A 24,722-nucleotide genomic window follows, 5' to 3' on the forward strand; every position below is an offset into this window, starting at 1 on the left:
TATTGATTCCCCTTCACAAAATCTGATTTGGCAATACACTTTGCTCTATTTGCTCAGGGCAGAAAAACCTAACCCTCGGTCACCATGACATTTTCTGACCTTTTTTTTTGCGGTCTGCCAACTTTTTGTCATTGATTTCATGTGAATGTTCAATGTGAATCTTTATAAAAATAGTAAGGACAACAAAATTAGCTTGGTCTCAATGTGTGTCTATCTTAATACCATGAAGCTTGATTAAGCTACTCCCAGCTTCAGAGGCTCTCCTCATTTCTGAGTAAGCGCATTTAACTGGTCGAGATCTGTCTCTGTAGCCAAGGTGATGTTGGGACATCTGGTGGGGGCAGGTTAGGGGGTGGGATTGTCATGCAAGTAAACAGATTCACTCCATTATAAAAGCAGGTGCACTTTTCCATATTCCCTACAGCACCTGGTGAACTTTTCAGATCACTTGTGTTTGTGAAGCCATGATGATGAAGTGGACTGTCTTTTGCGTTGTGGCGCTGGCTTTGCTTGGCAGCTTCTGTGATGCTCAGGGGTACGCAAAACCTGGTAAGCCATCAAAACCCCAATCACCACCTACGCAAAACCAACAGCAATTGCAGACATTTGAGAAAGAGCTCACCTGGAGGTACCCCGACGATCCCCAGCCAGACCCCAAGCCTAATGTGCCATTTGAGTTGAGATACCCTGTTCCTGCTGCAACCGTTGCTGTTGAGTGCAGAGAGAGCATAGCTCACGTGGAGGTCAAGAAAGACATGTTTGGCACCGGCCAGCCGATCAATCCAAATGACCTCACCCTGGGTAACTGTGCGCCTGTTGGAGAGGATAGTGCCGCTCAAGTGTTGATTTATGAAGCTGAACTGCATCAATGCGGAAGCCAGCTGATGGTAAGAACAACTGAATTTGTTCCATGAAAAGTAAAATATTTACAGACGTTTGTTAGAATTTTGTAATATTTTCACAATTGATTTCTAACTGATTTTATGCACGTCTTTTCCAGATGACAAATGATGCTCTCGTCTACACCTTCGTTTTGAACTATAACCCTACGCCTTTGGGATCGGTTCCTGTTGTGAGAACCTCCCAAGCTGCTGTGATCGTGGAATGCCACTACCCAAGGTGTGTAGCGCGGAGTCAACTAGTTTCAAAAAAACCTAGATGTAACATACAACCTCTAAGCAAAACTCGGAACCTGTGAATGACTTAATCCTTATTTTATTTTTTGATGCAAGGGGTACATCAGTCTGAGAATTGTTGTTGAATTCTTCATTTTGATGGAACTCATATTTTATCAATTAGGAAGCACAATGTGAGCAGCCTTCCTCTGGATCCCCTTTGGGTCCCATTCTCTGCAGTTAAGATGGCTGAGGAGTTCCTGTACTTCACTATGAAACTCATGACTGGTGAGCTTGACAAATTCTAACACAGCAATTTTGGTCATGCAAAATCATCAGCATTTTCTGTGGACAAAGTTCAACGTTTTATTTTCAAAAGTGAGGTTATACTTCATCTCAGCAAAGCAGGTATATAAAATTGAAGAAAAAAGATGAGGCATTTTATGCTTTTATGTGCTAAACTTATCTAAATGTATTTTGGCTTCCTAAAAGTAAAAAGAAAGAAAAGGTCAAAATCAGATCTCTGATTAAATAGGAGACATCCCAGAAATAGGACTGATGCAAAACTAGGAGCTGACAAAATAGTTTAAAGCATTTTAAGTATGTTCATGGAAGTCTGACACAAACAAAGCATGATTGGAGCTAACACAGCATTATGCATTCATCGAGGCAAGGAAAGGCAAGGCAAGGCAAATTTATTTGTATAGCACATTTCTGTACAAAGACAATGCAAAGGACGCATGTTGTGAACTCACTGCTCTAACCAGACAAAGAGAATAGTATAAGTAAAGTGGGAGAAATTGCAGCTCTTTTTAAGGTGAGGTCACAACATCTGTATCTCTGGGAAGAAACAGCTCTGTACCAAAAAGAAAAGGACAAGTGTTAGCTAGTATTTTCCGTAAATACTATGCGTGGAACAAATGGACGTCTATTATATGGTTGGCCTCTGCGGACGCTACTTTTGATGCGGTCCACTAAGTTGTTGCTAGGCTACAAATAATGACCTGAAAGCATCTAATTTCTGCAGATTAGTCCTTCAGCTGGTCCAACTGAAACCTATTCAGCTCAGTTGATTGCAAACATAAGTAACACTTGCTTATCATTGCTCAGATGACTGGATGTACGAGAGGCCAAGCTACCAGTATTTCCTGGGAGACCTGATCCGTATAGAGGTTACTGTCAAGCAATACTTCCATGTACCCCTGCGTGTTTACGTGGACAGATGTGTGGCAACCCTCTCTCCCGATGTAACCTCAAGCCCCAACTATGCCTTCATTGATAACTTTGGGTAAGGTATAACCGAAAGTTAATAGCACTTGCGCCCACGATCATTGAAGATTATCATAACACAACATAAAACAAATTTCTTACACGTTTATTTGCTTTATTTTGCACGAGTACAGGTGTTTGATTGACGCCAGAATCACAGGCTCTGACTCAAAGTTCATGGCTCGCACCCAAGAGAACCACCTTCAGTTCCAGTTGGAGGCCTTCAGGTTCCAGAATTCTGACAGTGGAGTGGTGCGCATCTCCAAGACTAACACAAATGTCATTATGTTGTTTTTTTTTACATCTTAGCGTGCAATATTGAGCCGGTTCTCATCTGCTTTCACAGATCTACATCACCTGCTACTTGAAGGCAACGTCTACTAGCCAGGCCATAGACAGCCAGCACAGAGCTTGTTCCTACACTGGCGGGTGAGTATGCTTGCACACAAAGTTCAGCGATAACGGGAGAGCTACTGTTCAGGCCTAACATGTTTGTCCCCAGATGGAGGGAGGCCAGTGGAGTTGATGGAGCTTGTGGTTCTTGTGAGACCAACGTGACGCCGTACACCGCTCCAGCAGTTACATTCGCTTCACCACCTGTCGTTGTTACTGATGGTGGTGGAGTAACGCTTCCAGCTCCAGGCAGTCCAAAAGTCCCTTATAATCCGAGGAAAGTCCGTGACGTCACCCAAGCCGAAAGTATGTCTTCTAGAACACTTTTTCTAAATCATGGGATTTTTATACAACCAAATGTGACAGTAATGGAACAAATTATATAATTTACTACATATTATATCATTTACTATGCTCATATGGAAAAATGTATGTTTGCCTTCTTAAATTAACTGTAATTTCTGCAGTAACATACCTGTTTTTTTCTCCCCCTTCAGTTTTGGAATGGGAAGGCGTTGTCTCTCTGGGCCCCATCCCCATCATGGAGAAGAAACTCTGAAAAACAGAAGTGTAACATGATATTCCGCTGTAGCCATGAACACCATAATAAAAAGTATCATTGGTTCATATCGCTGTCTATGTTATGCCTATGTCTCATGGTAGATTTTCTTAAACAAGTAACAAACTCCCACTTAGTCTCTTAAATCTACTTAAAATTTTAAATATTGACAAATTTCCAAAAAAATTTTGTAGAGGTCTTTTTTTAGGGGGGAGGGATAAATGAAGGAAAACTTGTCTTAGATTCCCTTTTATGTAATGGTAAGGCAGTGTGTGGACCCCCATGTGTCCAGCACCATAATCTGTAACCCTCCTTTTCATGAAAATAAAATTCGCAACTATCTAAAGTGCTTGTTTCAATTCCTTTTCCCTTCAAAGCCGAACACCCTGAGATACAATAAAGATAAATAAGGAAGTTGAGTGAATTGTGGTTTCCTGTTCATAAAAATCTGCATGAATAACAAAAGGAATTAATGAACAGTTTGCACCAACACTTCAGATTTGAGCTTTAACCTCCACATACTGCTTTCCTTCAAGTCTCCTCAAACTATTATTGATGAACCACAGATCGCCACAATATCTTGATCTGGATTCATGGCAGCTTCAAATATCTGATATTTTGATTACCTGCCCATGTATGTCAAGGTTATATTATATAAATGTTTTTATTATGTAAATTTAGAAATTCATAACGTCTTGGAATAATCTACAATTCATCACACCTGTGAATTCTGATTAATGTGTACATGTCTTTTTATTCAACAGAAGGGTTACATGTTTGAAACACTGTAAGGAAGAGATACCTCATCATAAAATAATAATGTAATCTCCAATATAAATTAGCTGTTTTTTGTTCCTGAAGTCTTGGATGCATGCACATAGCTTTGCATTTAGGAACTTCCTCTAATAATGTTATTCCTTCCTGTCCAACATTGTTTTTAATCATCAAGATCACCATCCAAATGACCTATATCTGAACTGGCAGCTGCCAGTCTCCAAAAGAAAAAAAAAACTTGTTATTCCAGCTGAGAGAGAGCGAGAAAGAGAGGAGAGGGAGCCCTGGGGAGGAAATGCAAGGTGGTTCCACGGGAGTAGGCAGCTGGCATCTGGCGGTTCTTTGAAAGCCGATCAACGACATATGGTTCTAAAACCTCATCCAATTTCCTTTTGTTTCCCTTATTAGATTAACGTTTTATATATAAAAAACAATTCTGACAAGAACAAAATGATATAAATAGATTTTTTTAAAGAAGTCTCTCAGTTATTTGGAGAGTGTACCTCAAATAAAATTAGTCAGAAAAGAGTTGAGATAGGACAAAAGAAGACAGCGTTTCTTCCACTGACAGCAGTGAACGTGAAAAAAACAATGTCTACACCGTAAGTGTACTGAAAATTATAGGCCATAGACAAAAACACACTATATATATATATATATATATATATATATATATATATATATATATATATATATATATATATATATATATATATATAGTGTGTTTTTGTCTATGACCTTTCATAATTTTGTGTATGGATTGTGTATGGATGTTTACTGACCCCGTGTGGCAGAAACGGTACATTGCAGTTTAGCACACTGCTGAGTTTCAGCACCACGGGCAGTGGCCAGCATCAGAAATACGCGAAAGCATGCACACGTTTTTCTTCCTCCCTAATTTGGCTTCATTCCATAAATCAATAATTTGAACAAACATGCTAGTGCCTCCACAGATTATTGATCTGAAAATCTAATCTCAGATGCCAAAGTCCATTTGCACAAGTGTTTGTACAATCATAACATTTTCTCACATCGTTTTGTGAATTTGTTGCTGCCGTTCCTCTATTTCAATATTGCATTTTTAAAAATATCAACATGCCGTATTGTCAATTAATGTTAGGACAATACATTCCCTTTTCTTTCCTTATAAATTCATTATATTCCGATTTACAACATAACTTTAATTTGCCACTTTGTAATTCATCTTTATCTAGTGTGTAACTTGATTGTATCCTGTCTCCGCGTTTTTTCCTCTTTCACGCCCGAAATTCCCCAATGTGGGACAATAAAGGTACTTCTATTCTATTGTATTCTATTCTATTGTATTCTATTGTATTCTATTCTATTCTATTCTATTCTATTCTATTCTATTCTATTCTATTCTATTCTATGTATTTTGGTGTAGGCCGAAGTGCTTGGGCCAAGTGTTTCTTGTGGCCTGATCAAGTTGAAGTATTAAAAACTGGCAATGTTATTTATTAAAAAAAACATCCAATGTGTATGGACACAGGATACAAGTGAATTTATGAAGGCAGTTGGTTGTACTTGGCTTTATTTAAGGGTATCAGACTAAAGGGAATACAAATGCACGCCATAACTTTTGGATCTCCATTTGGAAGAAAAAAAAACATGTAATTTTCTTTCCATTTCATAATTATGCACCATTTGTTTTTGTCTAAAATAACCCGGGACTGTCAAACTGTCAAGATGTGGAAAAGTTGGAGGGGCTGTGTTGATTGTGTCAGTTTTTGTTCCCTGTCTGCAGGCTAACAACCATGTTGCGTTTGTGGTCGGCGGCACAGCATGTGAAGGATGCTGAACAACAACAAAAAAAAAAAAAAAAAAACACCTCTGAATCTGATGTGCACGAAATGTTTTTTTTTTTTTTTTGTTAAAGAACAAATCTAAGATTGTTTTCTTCACCGGAGCCGATCATCGAGTTGGGACAGCCTGCTCACACAGCAGCGACACTGACATAATTGTCTCAGCTCCTCCACAGTTCCTCCTCCTCCCTCCCTCCCTTCTCCTCCTCCCTCCCTCCGCCTCTGCCTGTCTCCGCACTGCTGCCCCCCCCCCCCCTCCTTCGCTGCTGGGTGTCACAGGCAGCATCACGGCAGCAGACATTTGGCGAGCAAAGCGAGGACTGCGGTCAAAGCAGCTGCGCGCTTCATGCCATCCCGCGGACGTTTCGTGGGGACACGGGAACATCCGCGGCGTTGCGCGCTGCCTTCAAGGGCCCGTTTTCTTTTTTGTTTTCTTTTTGGCTCCCCGATCCGGAGGCCGACCGTGTGTGGATGCTTCACTGCAGATTTGATGCTGCTGAGCAGGCTCGTCTGATCGCGAAGGCTTCCGGCCGGGCGGGCGTTTGCGGGGCCGCAGAGAGAAAGAGAGAGAGAGAGAGACAGACAAACAGAGAGAGAAAGAGCCCACCGTCCAGGTTTTCTGCGTCCCTCCTCTGCCCTGTGGTTGCTGGTTGGACTGCCGCTGTGCTCCGTGATTTCCTTTTTTTTCTTCCTGCAGTCTCTCTGAGTCATTTGTAGTAGAAGATGGCGGACAGGGCTGAGATGTTTTCTCTTTCCACTTTCCATTCCCTCTCTCCGCCTGGCTGCAGGTAAGGGCTTACACCGGGAGTTACAGCGGAGGGGAGATTTAATTGCCAGGTTGATGAAAGGGGAAAAAAAAAACTATCAAACAAACGCAAGACAGTAACACACGAATGTCACCTTTATGCCAATTACTGCAACACAACACGGGCTTCTGTGGGTGGTTGTGGCTATTTTGGAATAACCTGCGGCTATAGGGCTTCAGCCCACCGTTGCTGCTGCTTCCGGATAGCACTGCATGACTCCATCAGTACTTTCTCATGTCTTAGCTTATTCACACGTTCGGTGGTGAAACGCAAAGCCCAAAAACGAAGCCCACGACAGAACATGTTGCAAACGTTGCATCCCAAAACTGTGGCGGCCGTCACCAGCCCCGCGCATCCTCTGTGCGCGAGGCCCACGCCCTGTTGAGTCCAACCCTACCCTAGCAAGGGCATGATGCTGAACAATGATTTACGGAAGTCACACCGATGATGAGGGCGATGGTGCTGTTTGGAATGCCTCATGCAGCAATTCTGCGTTTTTTCTCTTTCTGTTTAAACTCGACAAAGTATAGGATTAGGTGTGTAGCCTGCAGCGGAATCAAATACCGAAGGGTTTGGTTTATGTTGGAGTGACACCGGTTTACGCTGCTGATGTTGTTGATTGCACGAATGGCACCATGGGTGAGGTCATCCGTCTGTTACCCATCCAAACACAAATACCAACAAACCAAACTATAGATGTGGATAGATATGTGCTGATTGGTGGAGCCTTGAGTACTCTGAATACTTTTTTTTTTGAGTCATGCATATTATATATTTTCAAATATGTATTTCTGGGGTTTGCTACATAGGGCAGGACGATAATTCAGCAACAATATATATCGATCGATAGATGTATATCGATGATATAAAAAAGGTTAAATAGAATAACAGTTTTCCTTCCTTTTGTATTCTAGCCTATCATGTAGGTTAATATTACAGTCATTACATCCTACCAACCAATTACAAACACAGATCGAAGAACCAAGCTCCGCCCCCCTTCAAAGAGTTCAGAGAGCACCCGTTCCTTTTAATTTTTTAAATACTTGCAGTTTTAGTAAAAAGTTGGTTGAATAAAGGGTTGAGTTTGAATTCAGTGTTTGTGTGTTCTGTATCTAAGAACTGGTCACTAAACAACAGCATAAAATGGCCAGGGCTGCACTTAGAATATGTTTTGAATTTGTTGATAATTATCAAAATAATCAATATGATTTCTATTTTATCGATATGTTTTTTTTTTCCTATATCATCCAGCCCTACTGCTACATGTCATTTCTTACAGTGCAAGTTGTGTACCAAACAGATTTCATTATTTTCTCATCTCACATCTTGCATTTTCAAATACTTTGCTGCTTGTAAGTTGGGTCTGTTCTTTTGACATGAACATCACAATGGGATTTATTTTTGATAGATCTGGTGCAAAATCTCTTAAAAAAATGTGAAAATAAAGCCACTGTAAGCAGAAGTAGTTGCTTGAAAGGAATTTTTTTTCCTAGCCTGGCCAGCCAGACTGACTTACGCCATAAACACGGCATATCAGTCTGGAAAGCTGCCAGTAGAGCCCGATTTCAAAGGTGGGACTACAAAGAACTACGAATGTAGTGCAAACTCCCAGCAACACGCCCTGTTTTAGCTCTTAGAGCAGGCAGTTGTTGAGTTTTTATAGATATATCCATCCCATTCATGGCGTAATAAAGGGCATCATTAAAACATCGCTCTGTTGCGGCATCCATCTTGACTGTTATGGTTACAGAAAAGCTGCGTTATGTGTAAAGAGCGCTGCATCGTAAACTCCTGCCTCCCACGCTGTGATTGGTCCGGTATGTTTTAGAGCAGAGAGAAAAACGTAGGTCCGCAAATCTGATACTGTGCTTTCGAAAATCCCGGATCAATTCAGGCCATGTTTGTCTTTCTTGGATTAGAGGTCATTCACGTCATTCTTAATCCGTAAAAAAAAAAAAAAAAAAAAGAAGAGTGAAATAGCCTTTAAATATAGAGCTAATTGTGAGTTAGCCTTCAGTGACGTAGCGATATTTCCCTTAACAGTGCTTAAACTGTAACAAGACAAGGTGATGACCACTCCCTATTGACTGGACAGGCAGATAAGCAATGCTAAACCTATCAGGAGTTCCCGAGCCAACCCCTGATGGAATGGCACCCTGGATGATCAGCCATATCCCCAATTAAAAAACGGTTATTATACTACAATGTGGCTACAGAAACTTTAATACAGGCAATGCCACATAAATTAGGGGAAAGAGTAAGAGTGGATGGATTTTCTGAGGATAGGATGGTCACTGATACATAACCTGCATCAGCATCTCATCGACCCCCCCTCCCCCTCTGCTCTCACATGGCCCATGGGCCCACAGAAGCAATCACATTAGTCAGCCACTCCTGCTGGGTTTTCTATCCAGGCCATGTACTCATGTGGGATTATCTCAGTCTCATAGATGGTTCATGTAAGATCGATGTGACTGACTTTTTCTCACATGTCGACCACCGACCTTAGCGCAGATCAAATTGTTCGGAGATATGGCCGTGGCATCAATATTTTAGATTTGCAGCATTGGCAGGAAGCCAGATCAAGAAGCATGTTACATAGGTGCTGTATCCAGTATCCAGATACGCGTAAAAGCTTTCTCATTCAGTTCTCAGCCACAGGTTACAGAATAAAATCTCCTGTATTTTGTTTAAATAATACTACAAAAGTTTAAAGTTCTTTTGGACAGGCTAGATGCAGCACAGATTAATACAGCGCTGCCTCTTCTCTGCTTTTTGCTTTGTACTGCTGGTCAGCTGGCTGAAAGAAAGTTTTAACTCACGTTACAAAAAAGACAAATTCAACATTTTGGATATACATCATCAATACGTCATCATCCCAATGTCAGTGCATGCTACACTGATATCATAAAAAACCTTATTGACATGCACTGCGTTCACTAATACATTCCAAGTCACATGGATATACATTTTGCATGTCGATAAAACAGCCAGCTGCATGGACTGAATTTCACTGCTGCAGACACTCACACCCAACAAAGATGGCAGTGCCCAAGTTGCTAAAGCTTACAAAGAGAGATGGAAGCATAAAAGGAAACTGGTGATTTTATTTATTTTGTCGTTGCAACATTTACCCAAGAACTGCCGTCACATCACCCAGCCCAACTGCAACCCATCACTCTAACTAAGGCAATGATGTAAAACTACAGTTGGCAAGCCTATGTAATAAAATCCAAATGATAATTAAAAAGTTAAATTTTATTACTATTATTGGTACTAATAGTCAATATTTTGCATAATTTGAGCTGCAGTAGAAAAACTTGCTACTCTCTTTTTTTGAATAACAACAGCGTAACACCATGTGACCACTATATTTCTGCACAAGTTTCATCATTCCAACCAGAATCTCATACCGGCCGTGGGCTTTTCATTTGTATTTGTGTTTTCCTGTTTTCATCGGAGGTGTTGATGGTGTGGTACGGTAATCTGCCTTACATAACCCTGACTCTCTTCCCAGTCAGCAACATAATCCATGAAAAGGGGCCATCTTTTTTATTTATTTATTTATTTATTTTTTTCCCTCTGAACTACAGAAATTTATGACAAACTGTAAATCCTTCGGGATTGAGCGAAGCCTTTTTTTGCTGCTGGGATTTTAAACCTTTAAGGCCTTAAGAGATCAGTTCAGGCCTTGTATCAATACTTGTTTTTTTATTCATGCTTAAAGAAGAAATGCCGCCTTGTAATGATAAGAAAATGGATACGTTCTGCTAACTGCAGAAAAGGTGCTTGTGGTGCTCTTGGTTGCTGTAGCTCTTTATTTTATGGGCATTAGAGCATAGAAATAGATTGCTGTTTTGTTTCTTTTGAAATATTCCCTGCTGTGCCTCAATAAAAGCCTCAGTGTGAAATTAGTCCTAAGAGTCCATTCTGTGCCTTACAATTGACATTTTCTCAAAGTGCTGGTTTTGGTAGATTGGTTGAGGCAGCAACGATAGGGAAAATTGTTTGTCATTGTTTTTGTCAGATGGTAATTTAGATGATTGTCTTACATTCTATTAATATCTAAATGCCATTTAAAAAAAACAGCTTGAGAGGGGTGTCTAATTCCATGTAGTGCATTTGCAGTTTTGAAAGAAGAAAAAATGTCACATTCGTTTCACAATTGAGACCCTTTTTCACTTAAAACAATTTTCTTTTGTCTTGCTTCTTGCCTGCTGCGGGGAAAGTAGCTACATGACTCCAAGAATATTTACTATCAAAATGTCACTCAGTTTTTTTTTTTTTTTTTTGGGATCTGGTAATATCTGATAAATCTGAGTCAGTGGCGTCTGCCAACGGGGATTAGAACCTCCATAAAATGGAAATACGGTGTCATGTAAAATCTTGAGAATGCTGTGTGCAAATGCATAAAATTATATGTGAGATTTTAGCAAAAGGACAAAAAAATTATATGCAGTGTATACATCAAACACTTAAACTGAAGTTAAAGTGTTTTTTACTTACATGGCAGTATATTTAGTTTTTCTTCCTTAAGCGTATTGCTTGACGAGAAGAATTAACAATGATGTCAAAGTAAACCAGCATACATCAAACTACAGATTGTGATGTTTGTTATGATTGTCAAATGTTCTGAATATTGAAATACTTCAATATTCTTCATTTTTCTAAGATAAATACAATTTTGTTAGTTTTTAATGCTTATTTTAATTACATAACAGTGATACCAAATACTATATGTTGGAACTTAGAAAACTAGTTAGTATTGTATATATTGTGCAATTAAAAAAAGCACATTAGTTTTTAAATACTTACATTTTTTAACGTATTTGCAAGCAGGGATTCCCAAATCTTTCAGCTTGCGACCCCCAAAATACCAGTTCCACAGACTGGTGCCCCCCTTTTGATGGGTAGGATTTTTTTTCCATAAATATATGAGAATTAAGTAGTACTTTTATTCTTTGTTAAAACGAAGAATGTTTTCTACGTTTTTTGTAAAGTTAAAGTATAAAGGTATCCGTTTCACAAATAAAGAAATACTAAATTGTTTTAGCACATCAGCATCAAATCATGTCACAACCCCCAAGAGGTTATTCGTGACCCCCCCCCCCCCCCCCCCCCCCCGAGCCCTCCCGGGGTTCCCGCCCACCTAATTTGGTCACTGCTCTAAAATCTATACAGTTGAAATAAACAGAAAGGTCTAAGAATGATCATCAAGTGTTGAAATGGGGTTTTGTATCTTAATGTTTTCATATTATTACTTAAGCCTATCCAATAGACAAAATATTCTTGTTAAAAATCTGTTTTTCTCCAAATGTTTTCCTTGGTTAAATGCAACCTAAAAGTCCTCAAATCAGTTCAGCCTCACGACAGATGTCATCGATACAATATCAATTTTGCAGGCTGTAGATTGTCATGTCAAGGACTGCGCCATCCGATAATTTAGCAAAAGTCCATGTCAGACATTTCTTGGGAAGACCGGGTTGCTAATTTTTCACTGAGATGATGCATGAGTTCAATTATTTATCAGTGTGTCGGGTAATGGGACTCATTTGGTGTCGGTTTCCTTCTTGAAGCCAAAGTAGTAACAGTTGATATTTAAGGCTTTTAGATAATTCAATAAAAGGTTAGAGAATGGAGTTAGTATATTTTATGGTACTTAACTTCTGTTACCTTTTTTTTTTCTTTAGCTACAGCCTCTGTCACAGACAACAAATGGAGTTCAATATTTTGATTTGATGACACTTTAAAATGTGGCCCAGAGAAGCCATAAATTCTACCCCCCGCCCCCGCCCCTCCCACCCCATCTTTGACTCACAGCTTATTCCGAGTCGCGGCCGCTCCCTATGATGGTGCATCAGTACTGGAAGAGATGTAGTATTTCCAGCAAACTTTGTCCTAATTTCTTCTACTCTAACCCCTTTTAGTGTGAACCTCATGTTTATTAACGGATGCTCTACTTTTGCTTTCCAACTCTTTGATAGCAGCTGGAGGAAGCTCAGGGGGGGGGGGGGGGGGGGTTGGTGCGTACTGGTGGGGATGGTTACTATGTTGTAAGAAGCTTAACTCAAATACAGATTCATTTTAGCCTAATGCTTCCATCTCCGTCAACCCCCTGCTGTCTCCTCATCCCCTTCTAAATGTTTCCCATTCCTCACCAACCGTCTCTCTGTGCTTTCGCCCGTCAAACAATAGCTCAATTAGTTATTTAGTCTGTGGTTTAGTTTCCATGTGTTTTACATCACATGAGTCGCTCCCATTCAACTGTAGCTTTTACATCACATTTCATGATTCCATTAATCCAAATCCTGCTAAATCTACTGTATATCACATCATCTGCATCCTGGGAATCATCATCATCATCATCAGCTTCACCACCTTTGGCTCAACATGTTTTGATCTTCACATTTGGATCACACACAGAGAACAGAGAGCTCTCTATCAGGGTGAAGCTATGACTCATACAACAGTGATGTGTGTGTGTGTGTGTGTGTGTGTGTGTGTGTGTGTCCTTATCAGCGAAAGGCGGTCGTTTAAAAGCCAGGGAAAATGATCTTGTTAATGACTCAGAGGCAACCACATTGAATGTCTGAGGCCTTTAAAGATGATGTCACAGTGAAGAGGGTGCTTGTGGGTAAAAGGTACCTTAATTAAAACAAAGACTGTAGCCTGTCCGCCGTGTTTTTCTGCTTTGATACTGTTAACATAGATGTTGCTGTTTTCGTCAAATTACTCCTTTTAGTCATTCATCTATACAGGTCGTCATGTTTTATGGGCATATTTTCAGCATAATCCTTTACTGGGACAAAGGATGTTAAAATTATAAGTGTTCAGAGCAGGAATTATAGGACAGATGGTAGCTGATTTTAGCATTAGCTATGACCAATTAACCTGACAACAGCCAGCTGCATGTATCGCTCCGCCTAGCTCCACTCACGTATGTGAGTGGAGCTAGGCGGAGCGATACATGCAGCTGGCTGTTGTCAGGTTAATGACCAATTGCTCTTCTTGAGTTTCCAAAACTGCCGTGAGATATCATCTATTTTCTTATTTTCCTCCAAGTGCTTCACATTTCTGATTTTTGAAAAGCTCACTTGCCGGGTTCAATTTTCAAATTTTTTTTTTGTCCCGCAGATTCTGCATACTCCGTGCTTGCTCTGTTCCGGTCATGTCCGTTCATGTCTGACCGACTGAGCAACTATGTTGTGTTAATTAATGAGAAAAGTTCCACATCCTTCGTGAGTACTCCAGATGCCACCATCGACAGACTCGCTTGACATCATTCACTGTCAAAAAAACTTTGATTTTTTTCCCCCCATTCGATTCCCCTGGGCTCAAGCTCCACAATTGCAATTGTAGCAAACTGGAAAAAGAACGTCAACAATCTCTTGTTTGTCAAAGTTAAATAGTGTAAAACAGATATTTTTTTCAAATATTCACTATGAAATTAGCTGTTTAATTTAAATATCAGATGCAAAAATAAAATACCACGAAACTTAACTGCAATTTCAGTTAATATTGTCGATATACTTGTTTTTAATAAATAAGCATATAGAGTTGACCTTATAAATATTACAAGTGGCTAACTTTTAGTTTCTCATTCTTTAGACAAATGCATCTTTTATTGCAGTGGCATACTCTTGCACTATTATATTTAGAAACATCCACAACCTTTATCTTGATTACATCACCTTGGGACCTAGAACAATTCCTCTGGATAATTTGTACTTTGTACCTGGAAGTTTTTGGGTTGATAAGAGTTTCTATGTACTTTGGTTCAATTGTCCATACATTTTAATCCCTTGGGTTGCACATTTGGTGTGTTAAGTTTATTTTAGGTGCTTTTAAAAACGGGAAAGACAAAAGAATATGCAATTTGAGTATGACCATTGTGTCTGGTCTTTGTGAAGGCTGGAAATGGGTAAAATTAAAGAGCTACTCACTTAACATGTCCACATCAAGCCTGAGCTATAATTCAAAAGTTTAAAACAAATAGAATGGTGGCACACTAAACTGGATCGGGTTTATCTTTCCACTATGCAGACTGGGGAGGATATGAAATAATAAAATAACCACATAGGCTCACAGTTAGAGAACTGCAGCAAAGAAGAGCATCTTGGGGTCATCTACTCTACCCAATTGCTATTTTGTTCACATCTTTAAGAGGGGTGTCGGTAATTGAGGAGGACGCTGTAGAACTCCACACCAAAGACATGGAGTCCTTTTAGGAGTTAACACTTTGCAGTGGGTTTGTAAACTGGCAGGAAAAAAAAGTGAACATCATTTATGAGCATGTGAAGGTGCCCAGTCTCACCAGGCAAGTTTATCGTGGTCTCTGAGCATCAACTATAAATGATCACTCTTCATGGCTGAAATATTATACTTTTAGTTTTAAATGCTTTAAATCCTAAACTGATTACTGCCCTAGTAAAACAGTGTAGATGCATATTTTGAAAATGATATTCAAAACAAAACTTTTTTTAAGGAATTTGTGATAAATAAATGATAAATGCAACAATATTTTTGAACGAGGAAACATTGTCGGTGTCAGAACATACAAGGGATTGGGATTTTTCTCAATTTAAAGCAGAAAAAGACAAATGTTTTAAAACTGCATTTTAATAAGAACAATCACAAGTGTATTTGAAGCAAACGCAATTAAAATATTACCGCTGGGTAAAGCCATCAGCCGCATGGTCACCGCATGGTGACAGCTCTAACGTCAACACTGCATTTGGGGCTGCATGTGATAGAAATACTGTAATGGCTACCTCTCAGTGTTTTCAAGATGTTTAGAGAGGATTTTAGGGGAGGCTTTGGTCCGGTTATTACTGTGTTTGCAGAATTTACTGACACAGATTTCTAACATTTTGCCATGTAAGGAAAATGGGGCCACACTCTGCTGATACAAGACAAAGAGAAAACAAAATGGTGTCTGTAAACAAAGGAGCAGGTAGGAATTAGAGAAGATTTGAAGAGAGAGAGAGAGAGAGAGAGAGAGAGAGAGAGAGAGAATTAGAGGAACATCAAATGAGAAACAGCTGTCGATGTTTAAAGGTTGGGAATTGTGTTCCCCAATAAGTGTATGATCCAAATACAATGTTTTAAACTAAGCTTTCTTGCTACAAATCGGATTTTTTTCCAGAAGCAGTACGTGTCTATAATAACATAAATATTCTTTTTCTCATTTAATCTAGCACAAAGTTATGCCTTCATTTCCCCCCGCCGCACTTGTTTCAATTCAACATCTCAGATTTTATAGCTTAACAAGTCACAGCAACACCTGCAAGACACTTCCACATGTAACACTGTGCTTCTAAACACACCTTACCTGAAGGGTGTTTAGTAACACCCTTCTTTCATGAGGTTTGGTTAAAATAGTTAATTAGTTTTGACAGCCTTTCTGCAGTGCTTGCCACACCAATGAACCGCAGGCAGTTTGATGAAGATGTGCTCATTTCCCACCTGCACTAGTCGTGCCCATGCTGTAATTCGTCTTTTTTCTTTGTAATCCCGTACTATCCAGCCTTGTGGGGAAAATAAGGCTGGTAATAATAAAAGACGTTGAAATGATCGCTTTCGAAGTCTGCTTTACATTTAAATTATGAAAAGAATTCAACTCGTCCTGTTTCAAATGGAGGTGCTAGGTCTCCAAAGTGACAGCAGAAGATTTTGTCTTTTCAAATGTATTCAATTCACCTTTACCAGGCAGGTGTCCACTTAAAAAAACACTCAATTCAACATCAACCAGAGAGCTAGGGGTTTCTCCTTGTTAAAGGTCCTCTCTACACTGTAAAACCACGAATGCACAAAGTCAAAGTTGGTTGCTATTTAGAAATTGCCAGTAAAATATCAACTGAATTTGATTGTATTTTAATCCTTGGATTTGTATTGTACTCTACAGTTAAATTACAGTGAAATTAATTAAATTATTTTTAAACTTATTCTTGGCTAGGTTAGACTTATGTGTCACTCAAACAGGCCATAAAATTAAGATATCAAACGATCTTTCTGAGGACTATGGCACATGCAGACAAACCTGTTTTAATTCCACAATTTAATTTAAGCCTTTTATCTATGCTTCATTGCTTTAAAAAGATCCTGCAGATTTCTTGACAGCGGTAGCTCGTTTGTTGTCAATTAATTGACTATCCCCATGTTCCAAGCGCATTAAAATCCTTGATGTTTTTTTATTTTGCAATAAGACAATGTGGGATACCTTAGATAATATAGATTATTGATTAACAAGAATAAAAAAAAATTATTTTCTAATGTTTGACCTAATAATCACCTGTCAGAGCAGATGATGTTTTAAGGTTGGCATTTCAGTCAAGGGCCAATGATTGGTGCATTAACCAATGGCCAGCATTTACTGTGATTGTCGTGAAATTATCTATAAGGTGGCAAATTAAAGATTGATTTTGAAAGCTCATTCAAGATTTTGATTATTTCAGAAAACTTATATTGTTTTTTCCCCATTGGGCTTTACTCTTGCTGACAGTGTCAGTTCCAGTAATTCTGTAGAGGAAACCTGCTGCATGGAGCAAAATAAAAAAGATTATTTGGAGAAGGTGAAAAGAACTGCTCTAGATCAGAATCAGAATCTACTTGCCAAGTTTGTGGATACTAACAAGGAATTTGACTTCAGATTCCAACACTTGCATCTTGAATGAAAAAAAACAAACAAGCAAACAAACACAAAACAAGCAGAACAGCAAATTATAATCTATAATACACACAAAAAAAACTTTTTAAGGAAAAGAACAGGGGCAGTATGTACAAGAAATGTTTTAACTTGTGTGTCTGTAAATGAAAATAAATCTGCATTTAGTTTGTTTTCATTCTTTCATTTTCAACCTGATTTTTCATAGGGTCCCAAATGGATTGGTAAATGTATTAAATGTATCCCTTTAATAAAAGATCCCTTTAATATAGAGTATCTGATCCCTTGAAGTGTAAGTGACAGATTGTACTCTGCATGTGAAAAACGTTCACATGCAAATGTTATAAAGAAAACAAAACAAGTCGCAATATTATTCCTTACCCACTTCTGTATTTTGAACACTGTAACATAATTGTATTTCACTGGTTTCACGAAATATATACATTTTTCATTATTTGATTAAATTTTAATCTTAAAGAATTGTAATCCTACCTAAAACTGCTGGTTAAGGATAAGCGTTTTACAGTAAAATTGTTATTCACACTGGCTGTAATGACAACCGGTTACACCAATTGAAGGTAAACGGTCATTAAATTTAACATTGCTTTGGTGTATAAGTTTGCCAAAACAATGTCGGAAACCAAAATCTTCCCTGGTCCCCTGTCTGATCTGACCATTGACAAAATGTTTAGCCGCGTGTCATCATTCAACCGCTGGTTGTCTAGGTGGTGTCTTGAAAACAATGTGGGTAACAATGATAGCTGGTGAATATTTTGAGGAAAGCCTGGTCGGATACAGAGAGACTGCATCCATCCCACTTTGGAGCAGCTCTTCTTTGTAGGAATCTGGCCAAATTGATTAGTTCTCCAAAATGCTGACAAGCCAGAGTCCAGACCAGGAAGCAGTCTTAGTTTAACACACCTCTCTGCAGCTTCTATACTGTTACCCACTCATTACCCCATTTAGATGCTATATTGCCATCAGGGAAATAGATTCAATAAAAAAACTAATCAAATAGATTAAAAACTAATCTAAAAGGAGCAAATGTTGAATATTTCATAAAAATAAATATGACTCTGATTGAACTGAAAAATAAACATATAAACGTGGTTTATTGAAGACAATCTCTTGTGGAGTAATGCTCCTCTTGTGAAAATAAGTGTTACACGGTCAGGACACGTTGAAATTATCCGGGATCATAAATCCCTTATCATGCCTTCCCTTTATTGGGTCCCCATTAAATCCAGAATAGACTTTAAAATCCTCCTGATCACATATAAAACCTTTAATAATGAAGCTCCATCATACATCAGATTGGTCCACGTGTTCCTAACAGAGCATTGTTATTATTATTACTATTACTATTTTAGTTTGCTTGGCTCCTTTCCTGTTTTAGTCCATGAGGCAGACACCCTGTTTACCTTTAAGACTTGACCTTTTTGACAAAGCTTATAGTTAGAGGGGCTGAGGTTACACCAAGTTATCTCTGTAGTTATGCTAATATAGGCCTAGGCTGCTGGAAAACACAATTGCCGCTTTTACTCTTTCTGCTACATTGTCCTACTCTATTTTGCATTATTTGCTGTTATTTCAACTTTTAACTTTATGATCTTTGTTTTTTCTCTTTATAAGAGCTACATCTTGCCTGACGTTCTGTTTAGCTGTGACACTGTCCTCGAGAGGGCAATCAGCTGGGCTGCTGCTGCCAACAACCTCTTGTTCTCCTTCTATATATACCCTGTCTTTCAGTGTTTAACCCTGTCTCTCTCTTAGACATAGCTATTGGTTGAGTTTTTACTGCAAGTATCTGTATGTGCTGTCTTTCATCCAACAGACTTAAAAAACTGGCTTAGAGCTTCTCTCGGAGATGAGGCCACTAAAGGAGCTACGACTATCATTACCTTTTTACTTTTCTCTAACATAGAAAGTACTCGTAGATCAGTGCTTCTGTCTTCTTTTTGTGTGTATACTCTGTCTTCTCAAACCCCCAGTTGGCTGTGTCAGACGGCTGTTCACGCTAAACTTGGTTCTGCTGAAGGTTTCGCGACGTAAAAGGGGAGTTTTCCTTTTCAATATCACTAAATGCATGCTGGGTATGAGGGATTGCTGCAAAGTCAAAGACATATTCCAAGCAACTCTCCGCTGTCTATGTACTCGTGCAGGAGGAGTGAATGCTGCAACTCAATAACTTAGATAGAACAAATTTTAACCATTTTGAATAATAAACTGGACTTGACTGCATTAGAATCAATTGTAATATATGACTTGACGTAGAATCTGTGTGTATGATTGGATTTAATTGACTTTTTTTGTAAAGTGGCTTTAGGCGACGTGCTGTGAATTGGCATTGTATAAATAAACTGTATTGAAAAGCAATTGAAGTGGAACAAAAAAGGCAGTGAATGAATACATGGTTTGGTTATAAATCTTTAACTCACTGTAATGCTACAGAGTAATAGGGGAGCTCCTCACTGGAGCAATTGGATGGGAATAGGGTTGGGAGATCACAAGCAGTGCAGACTGGGCAAAAGATGTAAGTAAAGAAAGATACAAGAGAATAAAGGGAAGTTACATAGTCAAACATAATATTCTTAGAAATCACCAGGGAAGAAAGCATGTTCTCTTTCTTACTTTGCATAAATAAAGCATGTTCTTGTACAGTGGGTAGATATAGTCAAGGTCTGGCTTGTATATCCTTCACACAGACCACACCAGTCAATTAAATTCTTGAAACTAACACATTAATTATCAATTTGCCTTTAGCAAAAGAAAGTATTTCAGACTGCCCTCTATTTGCTATATCTAATTGACGTTTTTCTAGTTGTGCATCTGTCACATATGACATTTTACATGACCCAAAACCTACCGTGTTTTTCAGACTATAAGGTGCACTTAAAATCCTTAAATCTTCTCAGAAATTGATGGTGCACCTTATATTCCGGGGTGACTTATATATTATTAAAGTTGTGCGTACTGACCAATTTTATGTTGTACAATGCACTCGAAAATCTGTTAAAATGTGTAAGTACGACTTTGGTAAGCAACGAAGCCGCTGTGCTCAATGGATATTCAGAGCATTACGGTACCCTGTGACACTACCTGATCGGACCCCTGAGCTGTCTACAAGACTGCCTGACTGTAATGTGAAAATTAGAAGTGCATTCATGTTAAGGCCCCACATACTCGGGCGTAGTTCACTCAGCGGAGGTCCGCGCGTACTTGAGGCGGACTCTGTGCGAACTCCGCACATACAAGTATGTGTCACACTATAAACTTCTCGGAGGTAAGAAGAACGTAGGGTTCAAAAATAAGTGAAGCCGGCCTGACTCGCTGCGCCCTTAACATTTCCAACACAAGTTATCCAGATGATTTGTCCAAGAAATCCATGGAGACGTTATTGCAGTTAAAAACGTTTTAGTGAGTAGATGGAAGAAAAAAGGGTGCCAAACATACATAGAAAATATAAGGGCGACCGAGGTCAAAAAATCATTTGGCTCCACTTTGTGAGCCACACAACAATGAACTCCCATTTTGCATCATCTTTAAAAAAGTGACACGTATGGAGCCTCAAACAAAAGAAGTAATGAAAATAATAACAGAATAAACACAATAGCTAAATATACGAATTTCCCAAATTAATATAAATTACCAATATTATGTAATAATTTCAAGAAAAGTTAATTTAGCAAGAAACACAAAACATTAACCATAATGCATACCAAGAAAATCGTAAAGTATAAATTCAGGCTCCTACAAAGACATTACATCAAACTGTTTTATATGTGACACCGAGCTTGATACACTGAGCTGCTCCAAGCAGGCGGTCCCAAGGATGCACGGCATCACAATCCCTCTCTGTTCTCACTGACAGGTGTGCGGTGGGAGCCTGCTGGAAAAGAAATGGCTCTAGGTGCTCAGCTAGCTAATCACACATTTTACCATCCATTCTGCTGCTTTGTCCCACTGGCAGGAAGTGTGAGAATTGTAGGAATTTACCACAAGAAATGTAGGAAAAAGTATGCTCAACTATGAAGGGTAAAACTTCTGCGGAGAGTCAGGGCAGCTCACAGTAGGTTCACAGTACGTATGTGCCCGGAGTACGCGCTAGCAATAATAAACCTAGTAAGTTAATTCAAAATAAAAGTTACGTTGATTTTGGCTTTGGGTTAGAAACAGGGCAGTGTAGTCCAATTACTCTGTCGTCCTAACAGAAATGGATAGCTCTCCCTCTCAGGAGAGAGCTGTCTACGTGAAGGGGCGGAGTGATATTACACACTTGGGAAGAATATTTAGGAAGAATAATCTGGTGCACCTTATGGTCTGAAAAGTACGGGTAATTCAGTTTTCAAAGCGTTCATATTGCCTTGTGAAGATATTCATAATATGCAGGTGTGGCATTGTTACTTCAGCATGGGCTACGGTGAGCTTCCTTCCCATTGTATGATAACCACAAGTAGAAATACATCCAATATTACAACAAAAATATATAACGTGATCTAATTGCTTTTACTTAAAACATTAAAAACAACAATTACACTCACTGCTGCTGAAAGAATAATATCCTGTTGAGTTATAGTGTTATCTATAATAATAACATGCTCTTATTTTGATCTTCATACATAAACTTAAAGGAGCAATAAGCGAAATTTCATTATTTTAGATAGAAAGAACTAAAAAATAGGTTGTGAAGAATTAAAGGTATCTTTTTTGATGGACTATGGTATGATGTCACACAGCATCTCTCTGTGTTGTTCTCCAGTCTCTTGTTTACACAGCCTGGTCGGGCACGCATGCATATACGCACATGTGTCTGCCTTTGAACAGCTGCCACTCGGGGCTTAGCCTCTCTCTGCCCATAAAATGCCACAGTCAGGCACAAAATGGCAGCGAGCACGCCCAGTGGATCAAAACGTTCTTATTTACTTCTTCACTAGACATGGTCCTCCAAAAGGTGATGCGTTTTTGCTGTGTATTTATCTTTCCAAATATGTGCATACGAAGCTACGTGTGAGATGGACCAGGGGAAATAGGTGCCGGGTTGGAGCTAGAGCAGTGATGGAGAGAGGCGTGGCGTGATACACATCTTGTTTTGGTCTACAGTCCAGGTGGTGATAAATCGCTTATTGTTCCTTTAAGTAAAAATATGAAACAATTTAAAAGTCGTTTTGAAGTGCTTGTTGTGCAGAAAATTATACCTCTCTGTTGTCTGATCTCATAAGTGCGCACAAGTATAATAAGCTGACATCAGCAGAAAAGGTACTACTCCTGCTCGGGGAGAACCCGCAGTCATCTGCTTAACAGCTGGCACTCCTTAATTGTCCATTTTATGACTCAATGTTTTTCAAGATAAAAAAAATAAGAAGAAGTAGTATTTCTTCCAAACAAGATAAAAGTGTGGCAGCTATCTTTCACAGGCTGGCACACAGTTTTCACCTAAAGTTGTGAGAAAACACTTTCTCTGGAATCTTCTTCCAATTACTTATAAGAGCCAAAACGTTATCGCTGAAAACTTTAGTGCTTTCGGAACAGTGACTTTTTAACACCTTTGAATACCTTAACAGCTGTATCTAGCCTATGACTATTTCTACCAGACGGTGACATACTTTGATTTATTCTTTTAAGCAATGCTGTCCCCTCTGATACACGAGATGTAAACCAGTGACCTCACCACCCTACTCTCTCCTGCGTGGTTTACATTGGTTTCCTCAAAGTGTGCAAAACCTGTTAAAAATGTTAACGGAGGTGGGGGGGGGGGGGGGGGGGGGGACCTGATTTGCCTATGAAGGCATGTGTTGATTTGTGTTAGTCTCATGTGTCTTGGTGTGGGCCTTATGATGGAGTGGTTATCTACAGTGAAACCTACATATTCCCCAGTGCTTGCTGGGATTGGTTCTAGCCCTGGTTGATGCTGAACAGGATAAAATGAGAGAGAAAAAAGAAGGGAGATTACCATCAATATCTTTTCTTTGCCTGGCTTATTTCAGTTTTATGTCTTACCTACACATACACTCTTGTATTGTCATTTCTGTCTTAAGCACTAAGACATGGAAAGCTATCTAACAAAGTAATCTCATCTTGCATCTCACTATGTGAAGAATCCTCTTTGCAGAGAAGCTGCAATGCAGCATTTCCTTTAACTCATTGCAAGGCAGCTGCTGCAGACTTGGGAGGCTGCTGGATGTATTGAAGCATAGATGAAATAAAGCCTGCACAGCCAGACTTCCTTTGGCCCCCCTGCTGTGGAGCAATAGTGCTATAAAAGAAAGTTTAGAAACTTTGATATAACATAGAACTTCTAACAAGTCCTTACTTATTAGATGTGCAGTATGCAATAATGCTCATTTAACTGTTACTTACTTCTTATGTAGTGCATGATTGTTGTGTGTGAGTGGGTATTAGGGTTGCTATGTAAGTCCAGAACCCAGTCAGAGCTGGCAAACCAAAGTGAGGGCAGGGTTTGCCTGAAACATGGGTTGAGTATGTGTGGGCATCACTCAAAGTGAAATCCCATTTTAAAAGAAGGAAGCATATGACTGTAATCAGAGATATTTTTTCTAAAATTTATGTTAAATACTGTCTCCCTTGTGTGTTTCTAGGCCGTCCCATGACATCAGTTTAGAGGAGTTTGATGACGAAGACCTCTCTGAAATCACAGATGACTGTGGGATTGGACTCAACTACGACTCTGATCCATATGAAAAGGTGAGCCTTCGCTTTAAGATTTTCCAGTTACTAATATTTCACAAATTGTTTTGGGAATATCTGTCCTACATGTAAGAAGTCTTCTGTCTTTACATTTGGGCTGCATCAAACTTTAAACTACTGTTACATAAGCAAATCAATAACCTTAAAAAATGTTGATTCATAAACCTTAAATCATACTTACTCAGATATTTTAGAAATATTATTTGCATAGTATCCATCCAGTGCTAAAGTCGCTGTAGGTGACCAGAAAACGTTATTTATCAATAGAACCTGGAAATAAAACGTGGTAAGTTACTGATATGCCACCCAAAACTCACTTTAATTGAATTGCCTTTAGAACAGTACAGTTTAGTTGGTGTGTATACATGCAATAGAGGGTAGAAAAGGAAAAAAAGACCAAGATACTGAAAAGAGGAACATAATAGGGTGTCCTTGACCATCTTACAACTATTTTAGCATAAACTCCTGTCCCATTTTACTGACAAACAGAACTTCAACTAAACATGTGGTTTAGGAGCATCATGTTCATTCAAACTGAAAAAAATCTTAAAGATAATCAAACTCATAACCAATGATTCTCCGAACAAATTTTGGTCTGATAGACATTGAAAGGTT

The 24,722-nt window shown here is 39.0% G+C and overlaps 2 protein-coding genes across 4 annotated transcripts in view; both read left to right on the forward strand.

Moving 5' to 3' along the window:
• The first annotated feature begins 420 nt into the window (after positions 1–420).
• On the forward strand, positions 421–3,404 carry LOC105938196 (zona pellucida sperm-binding protein 3-like). Its single transcript, NM_001309917.1, is given in 8 exon segments — positions 421–887; positions 1,001–1,119; positions 1,300–1,403; positions 2,226–2,403; positions 2,519–2,636; positions 2,731–2,813; positions 2,887–3,083; positions 3,275–3,404. Coding segments are annotated over 8 exon segments (1,284 nt in total). The 5' UTR covers positions 421–464; the 3' UTR covers positions 3,337–3,404.
• Positions 3,405–6,187: 2,783 nt separating this feature from the next.
• Positions 6,188–24,722, forward strand: part of mapk8ip2 (mitogen-activated protein kinase 8 interacting protein 2) — a 43,159-nt gene continuing 24,624 nt past the window's right edge. For all 3 annotated transcript variants that reach the window (XM_012879848.3, XM_021307206.2, XM_012879849.3), the window contains exons 1-2: positions 6,188–6,721; positions 23,999–24,104. In XM_012879848.3, coding sequence (XP_012735302.2) covers positions 6,657–6,721; positions 23,999–24,104 — 171 coding nt within the window. In that variant the 5' untranslated portion in view covers positions 6,188–6,656. The remainder of the gene's footprint in view (positions 6,722–23,998; positions 24,105–24,722) is intronic.

Source organism: Fundulus heteroclitus, unplaced genomic scaffold, assembly GCF_011125445.2.
Source record: "Fundulus heteroclitus isolate FHET01 unplaced genomic scaffold, MU-UCD_Fhet_4.1 scaffold_93, whole genome shotgun sequence".
NCBI classification, from domain to species: Eukaryota; Metazoa; Chordata; class Actinopteri; order Cyprinodontiformes; family Fundulidae; genus Fundulus; species Fundulus heteroclitus.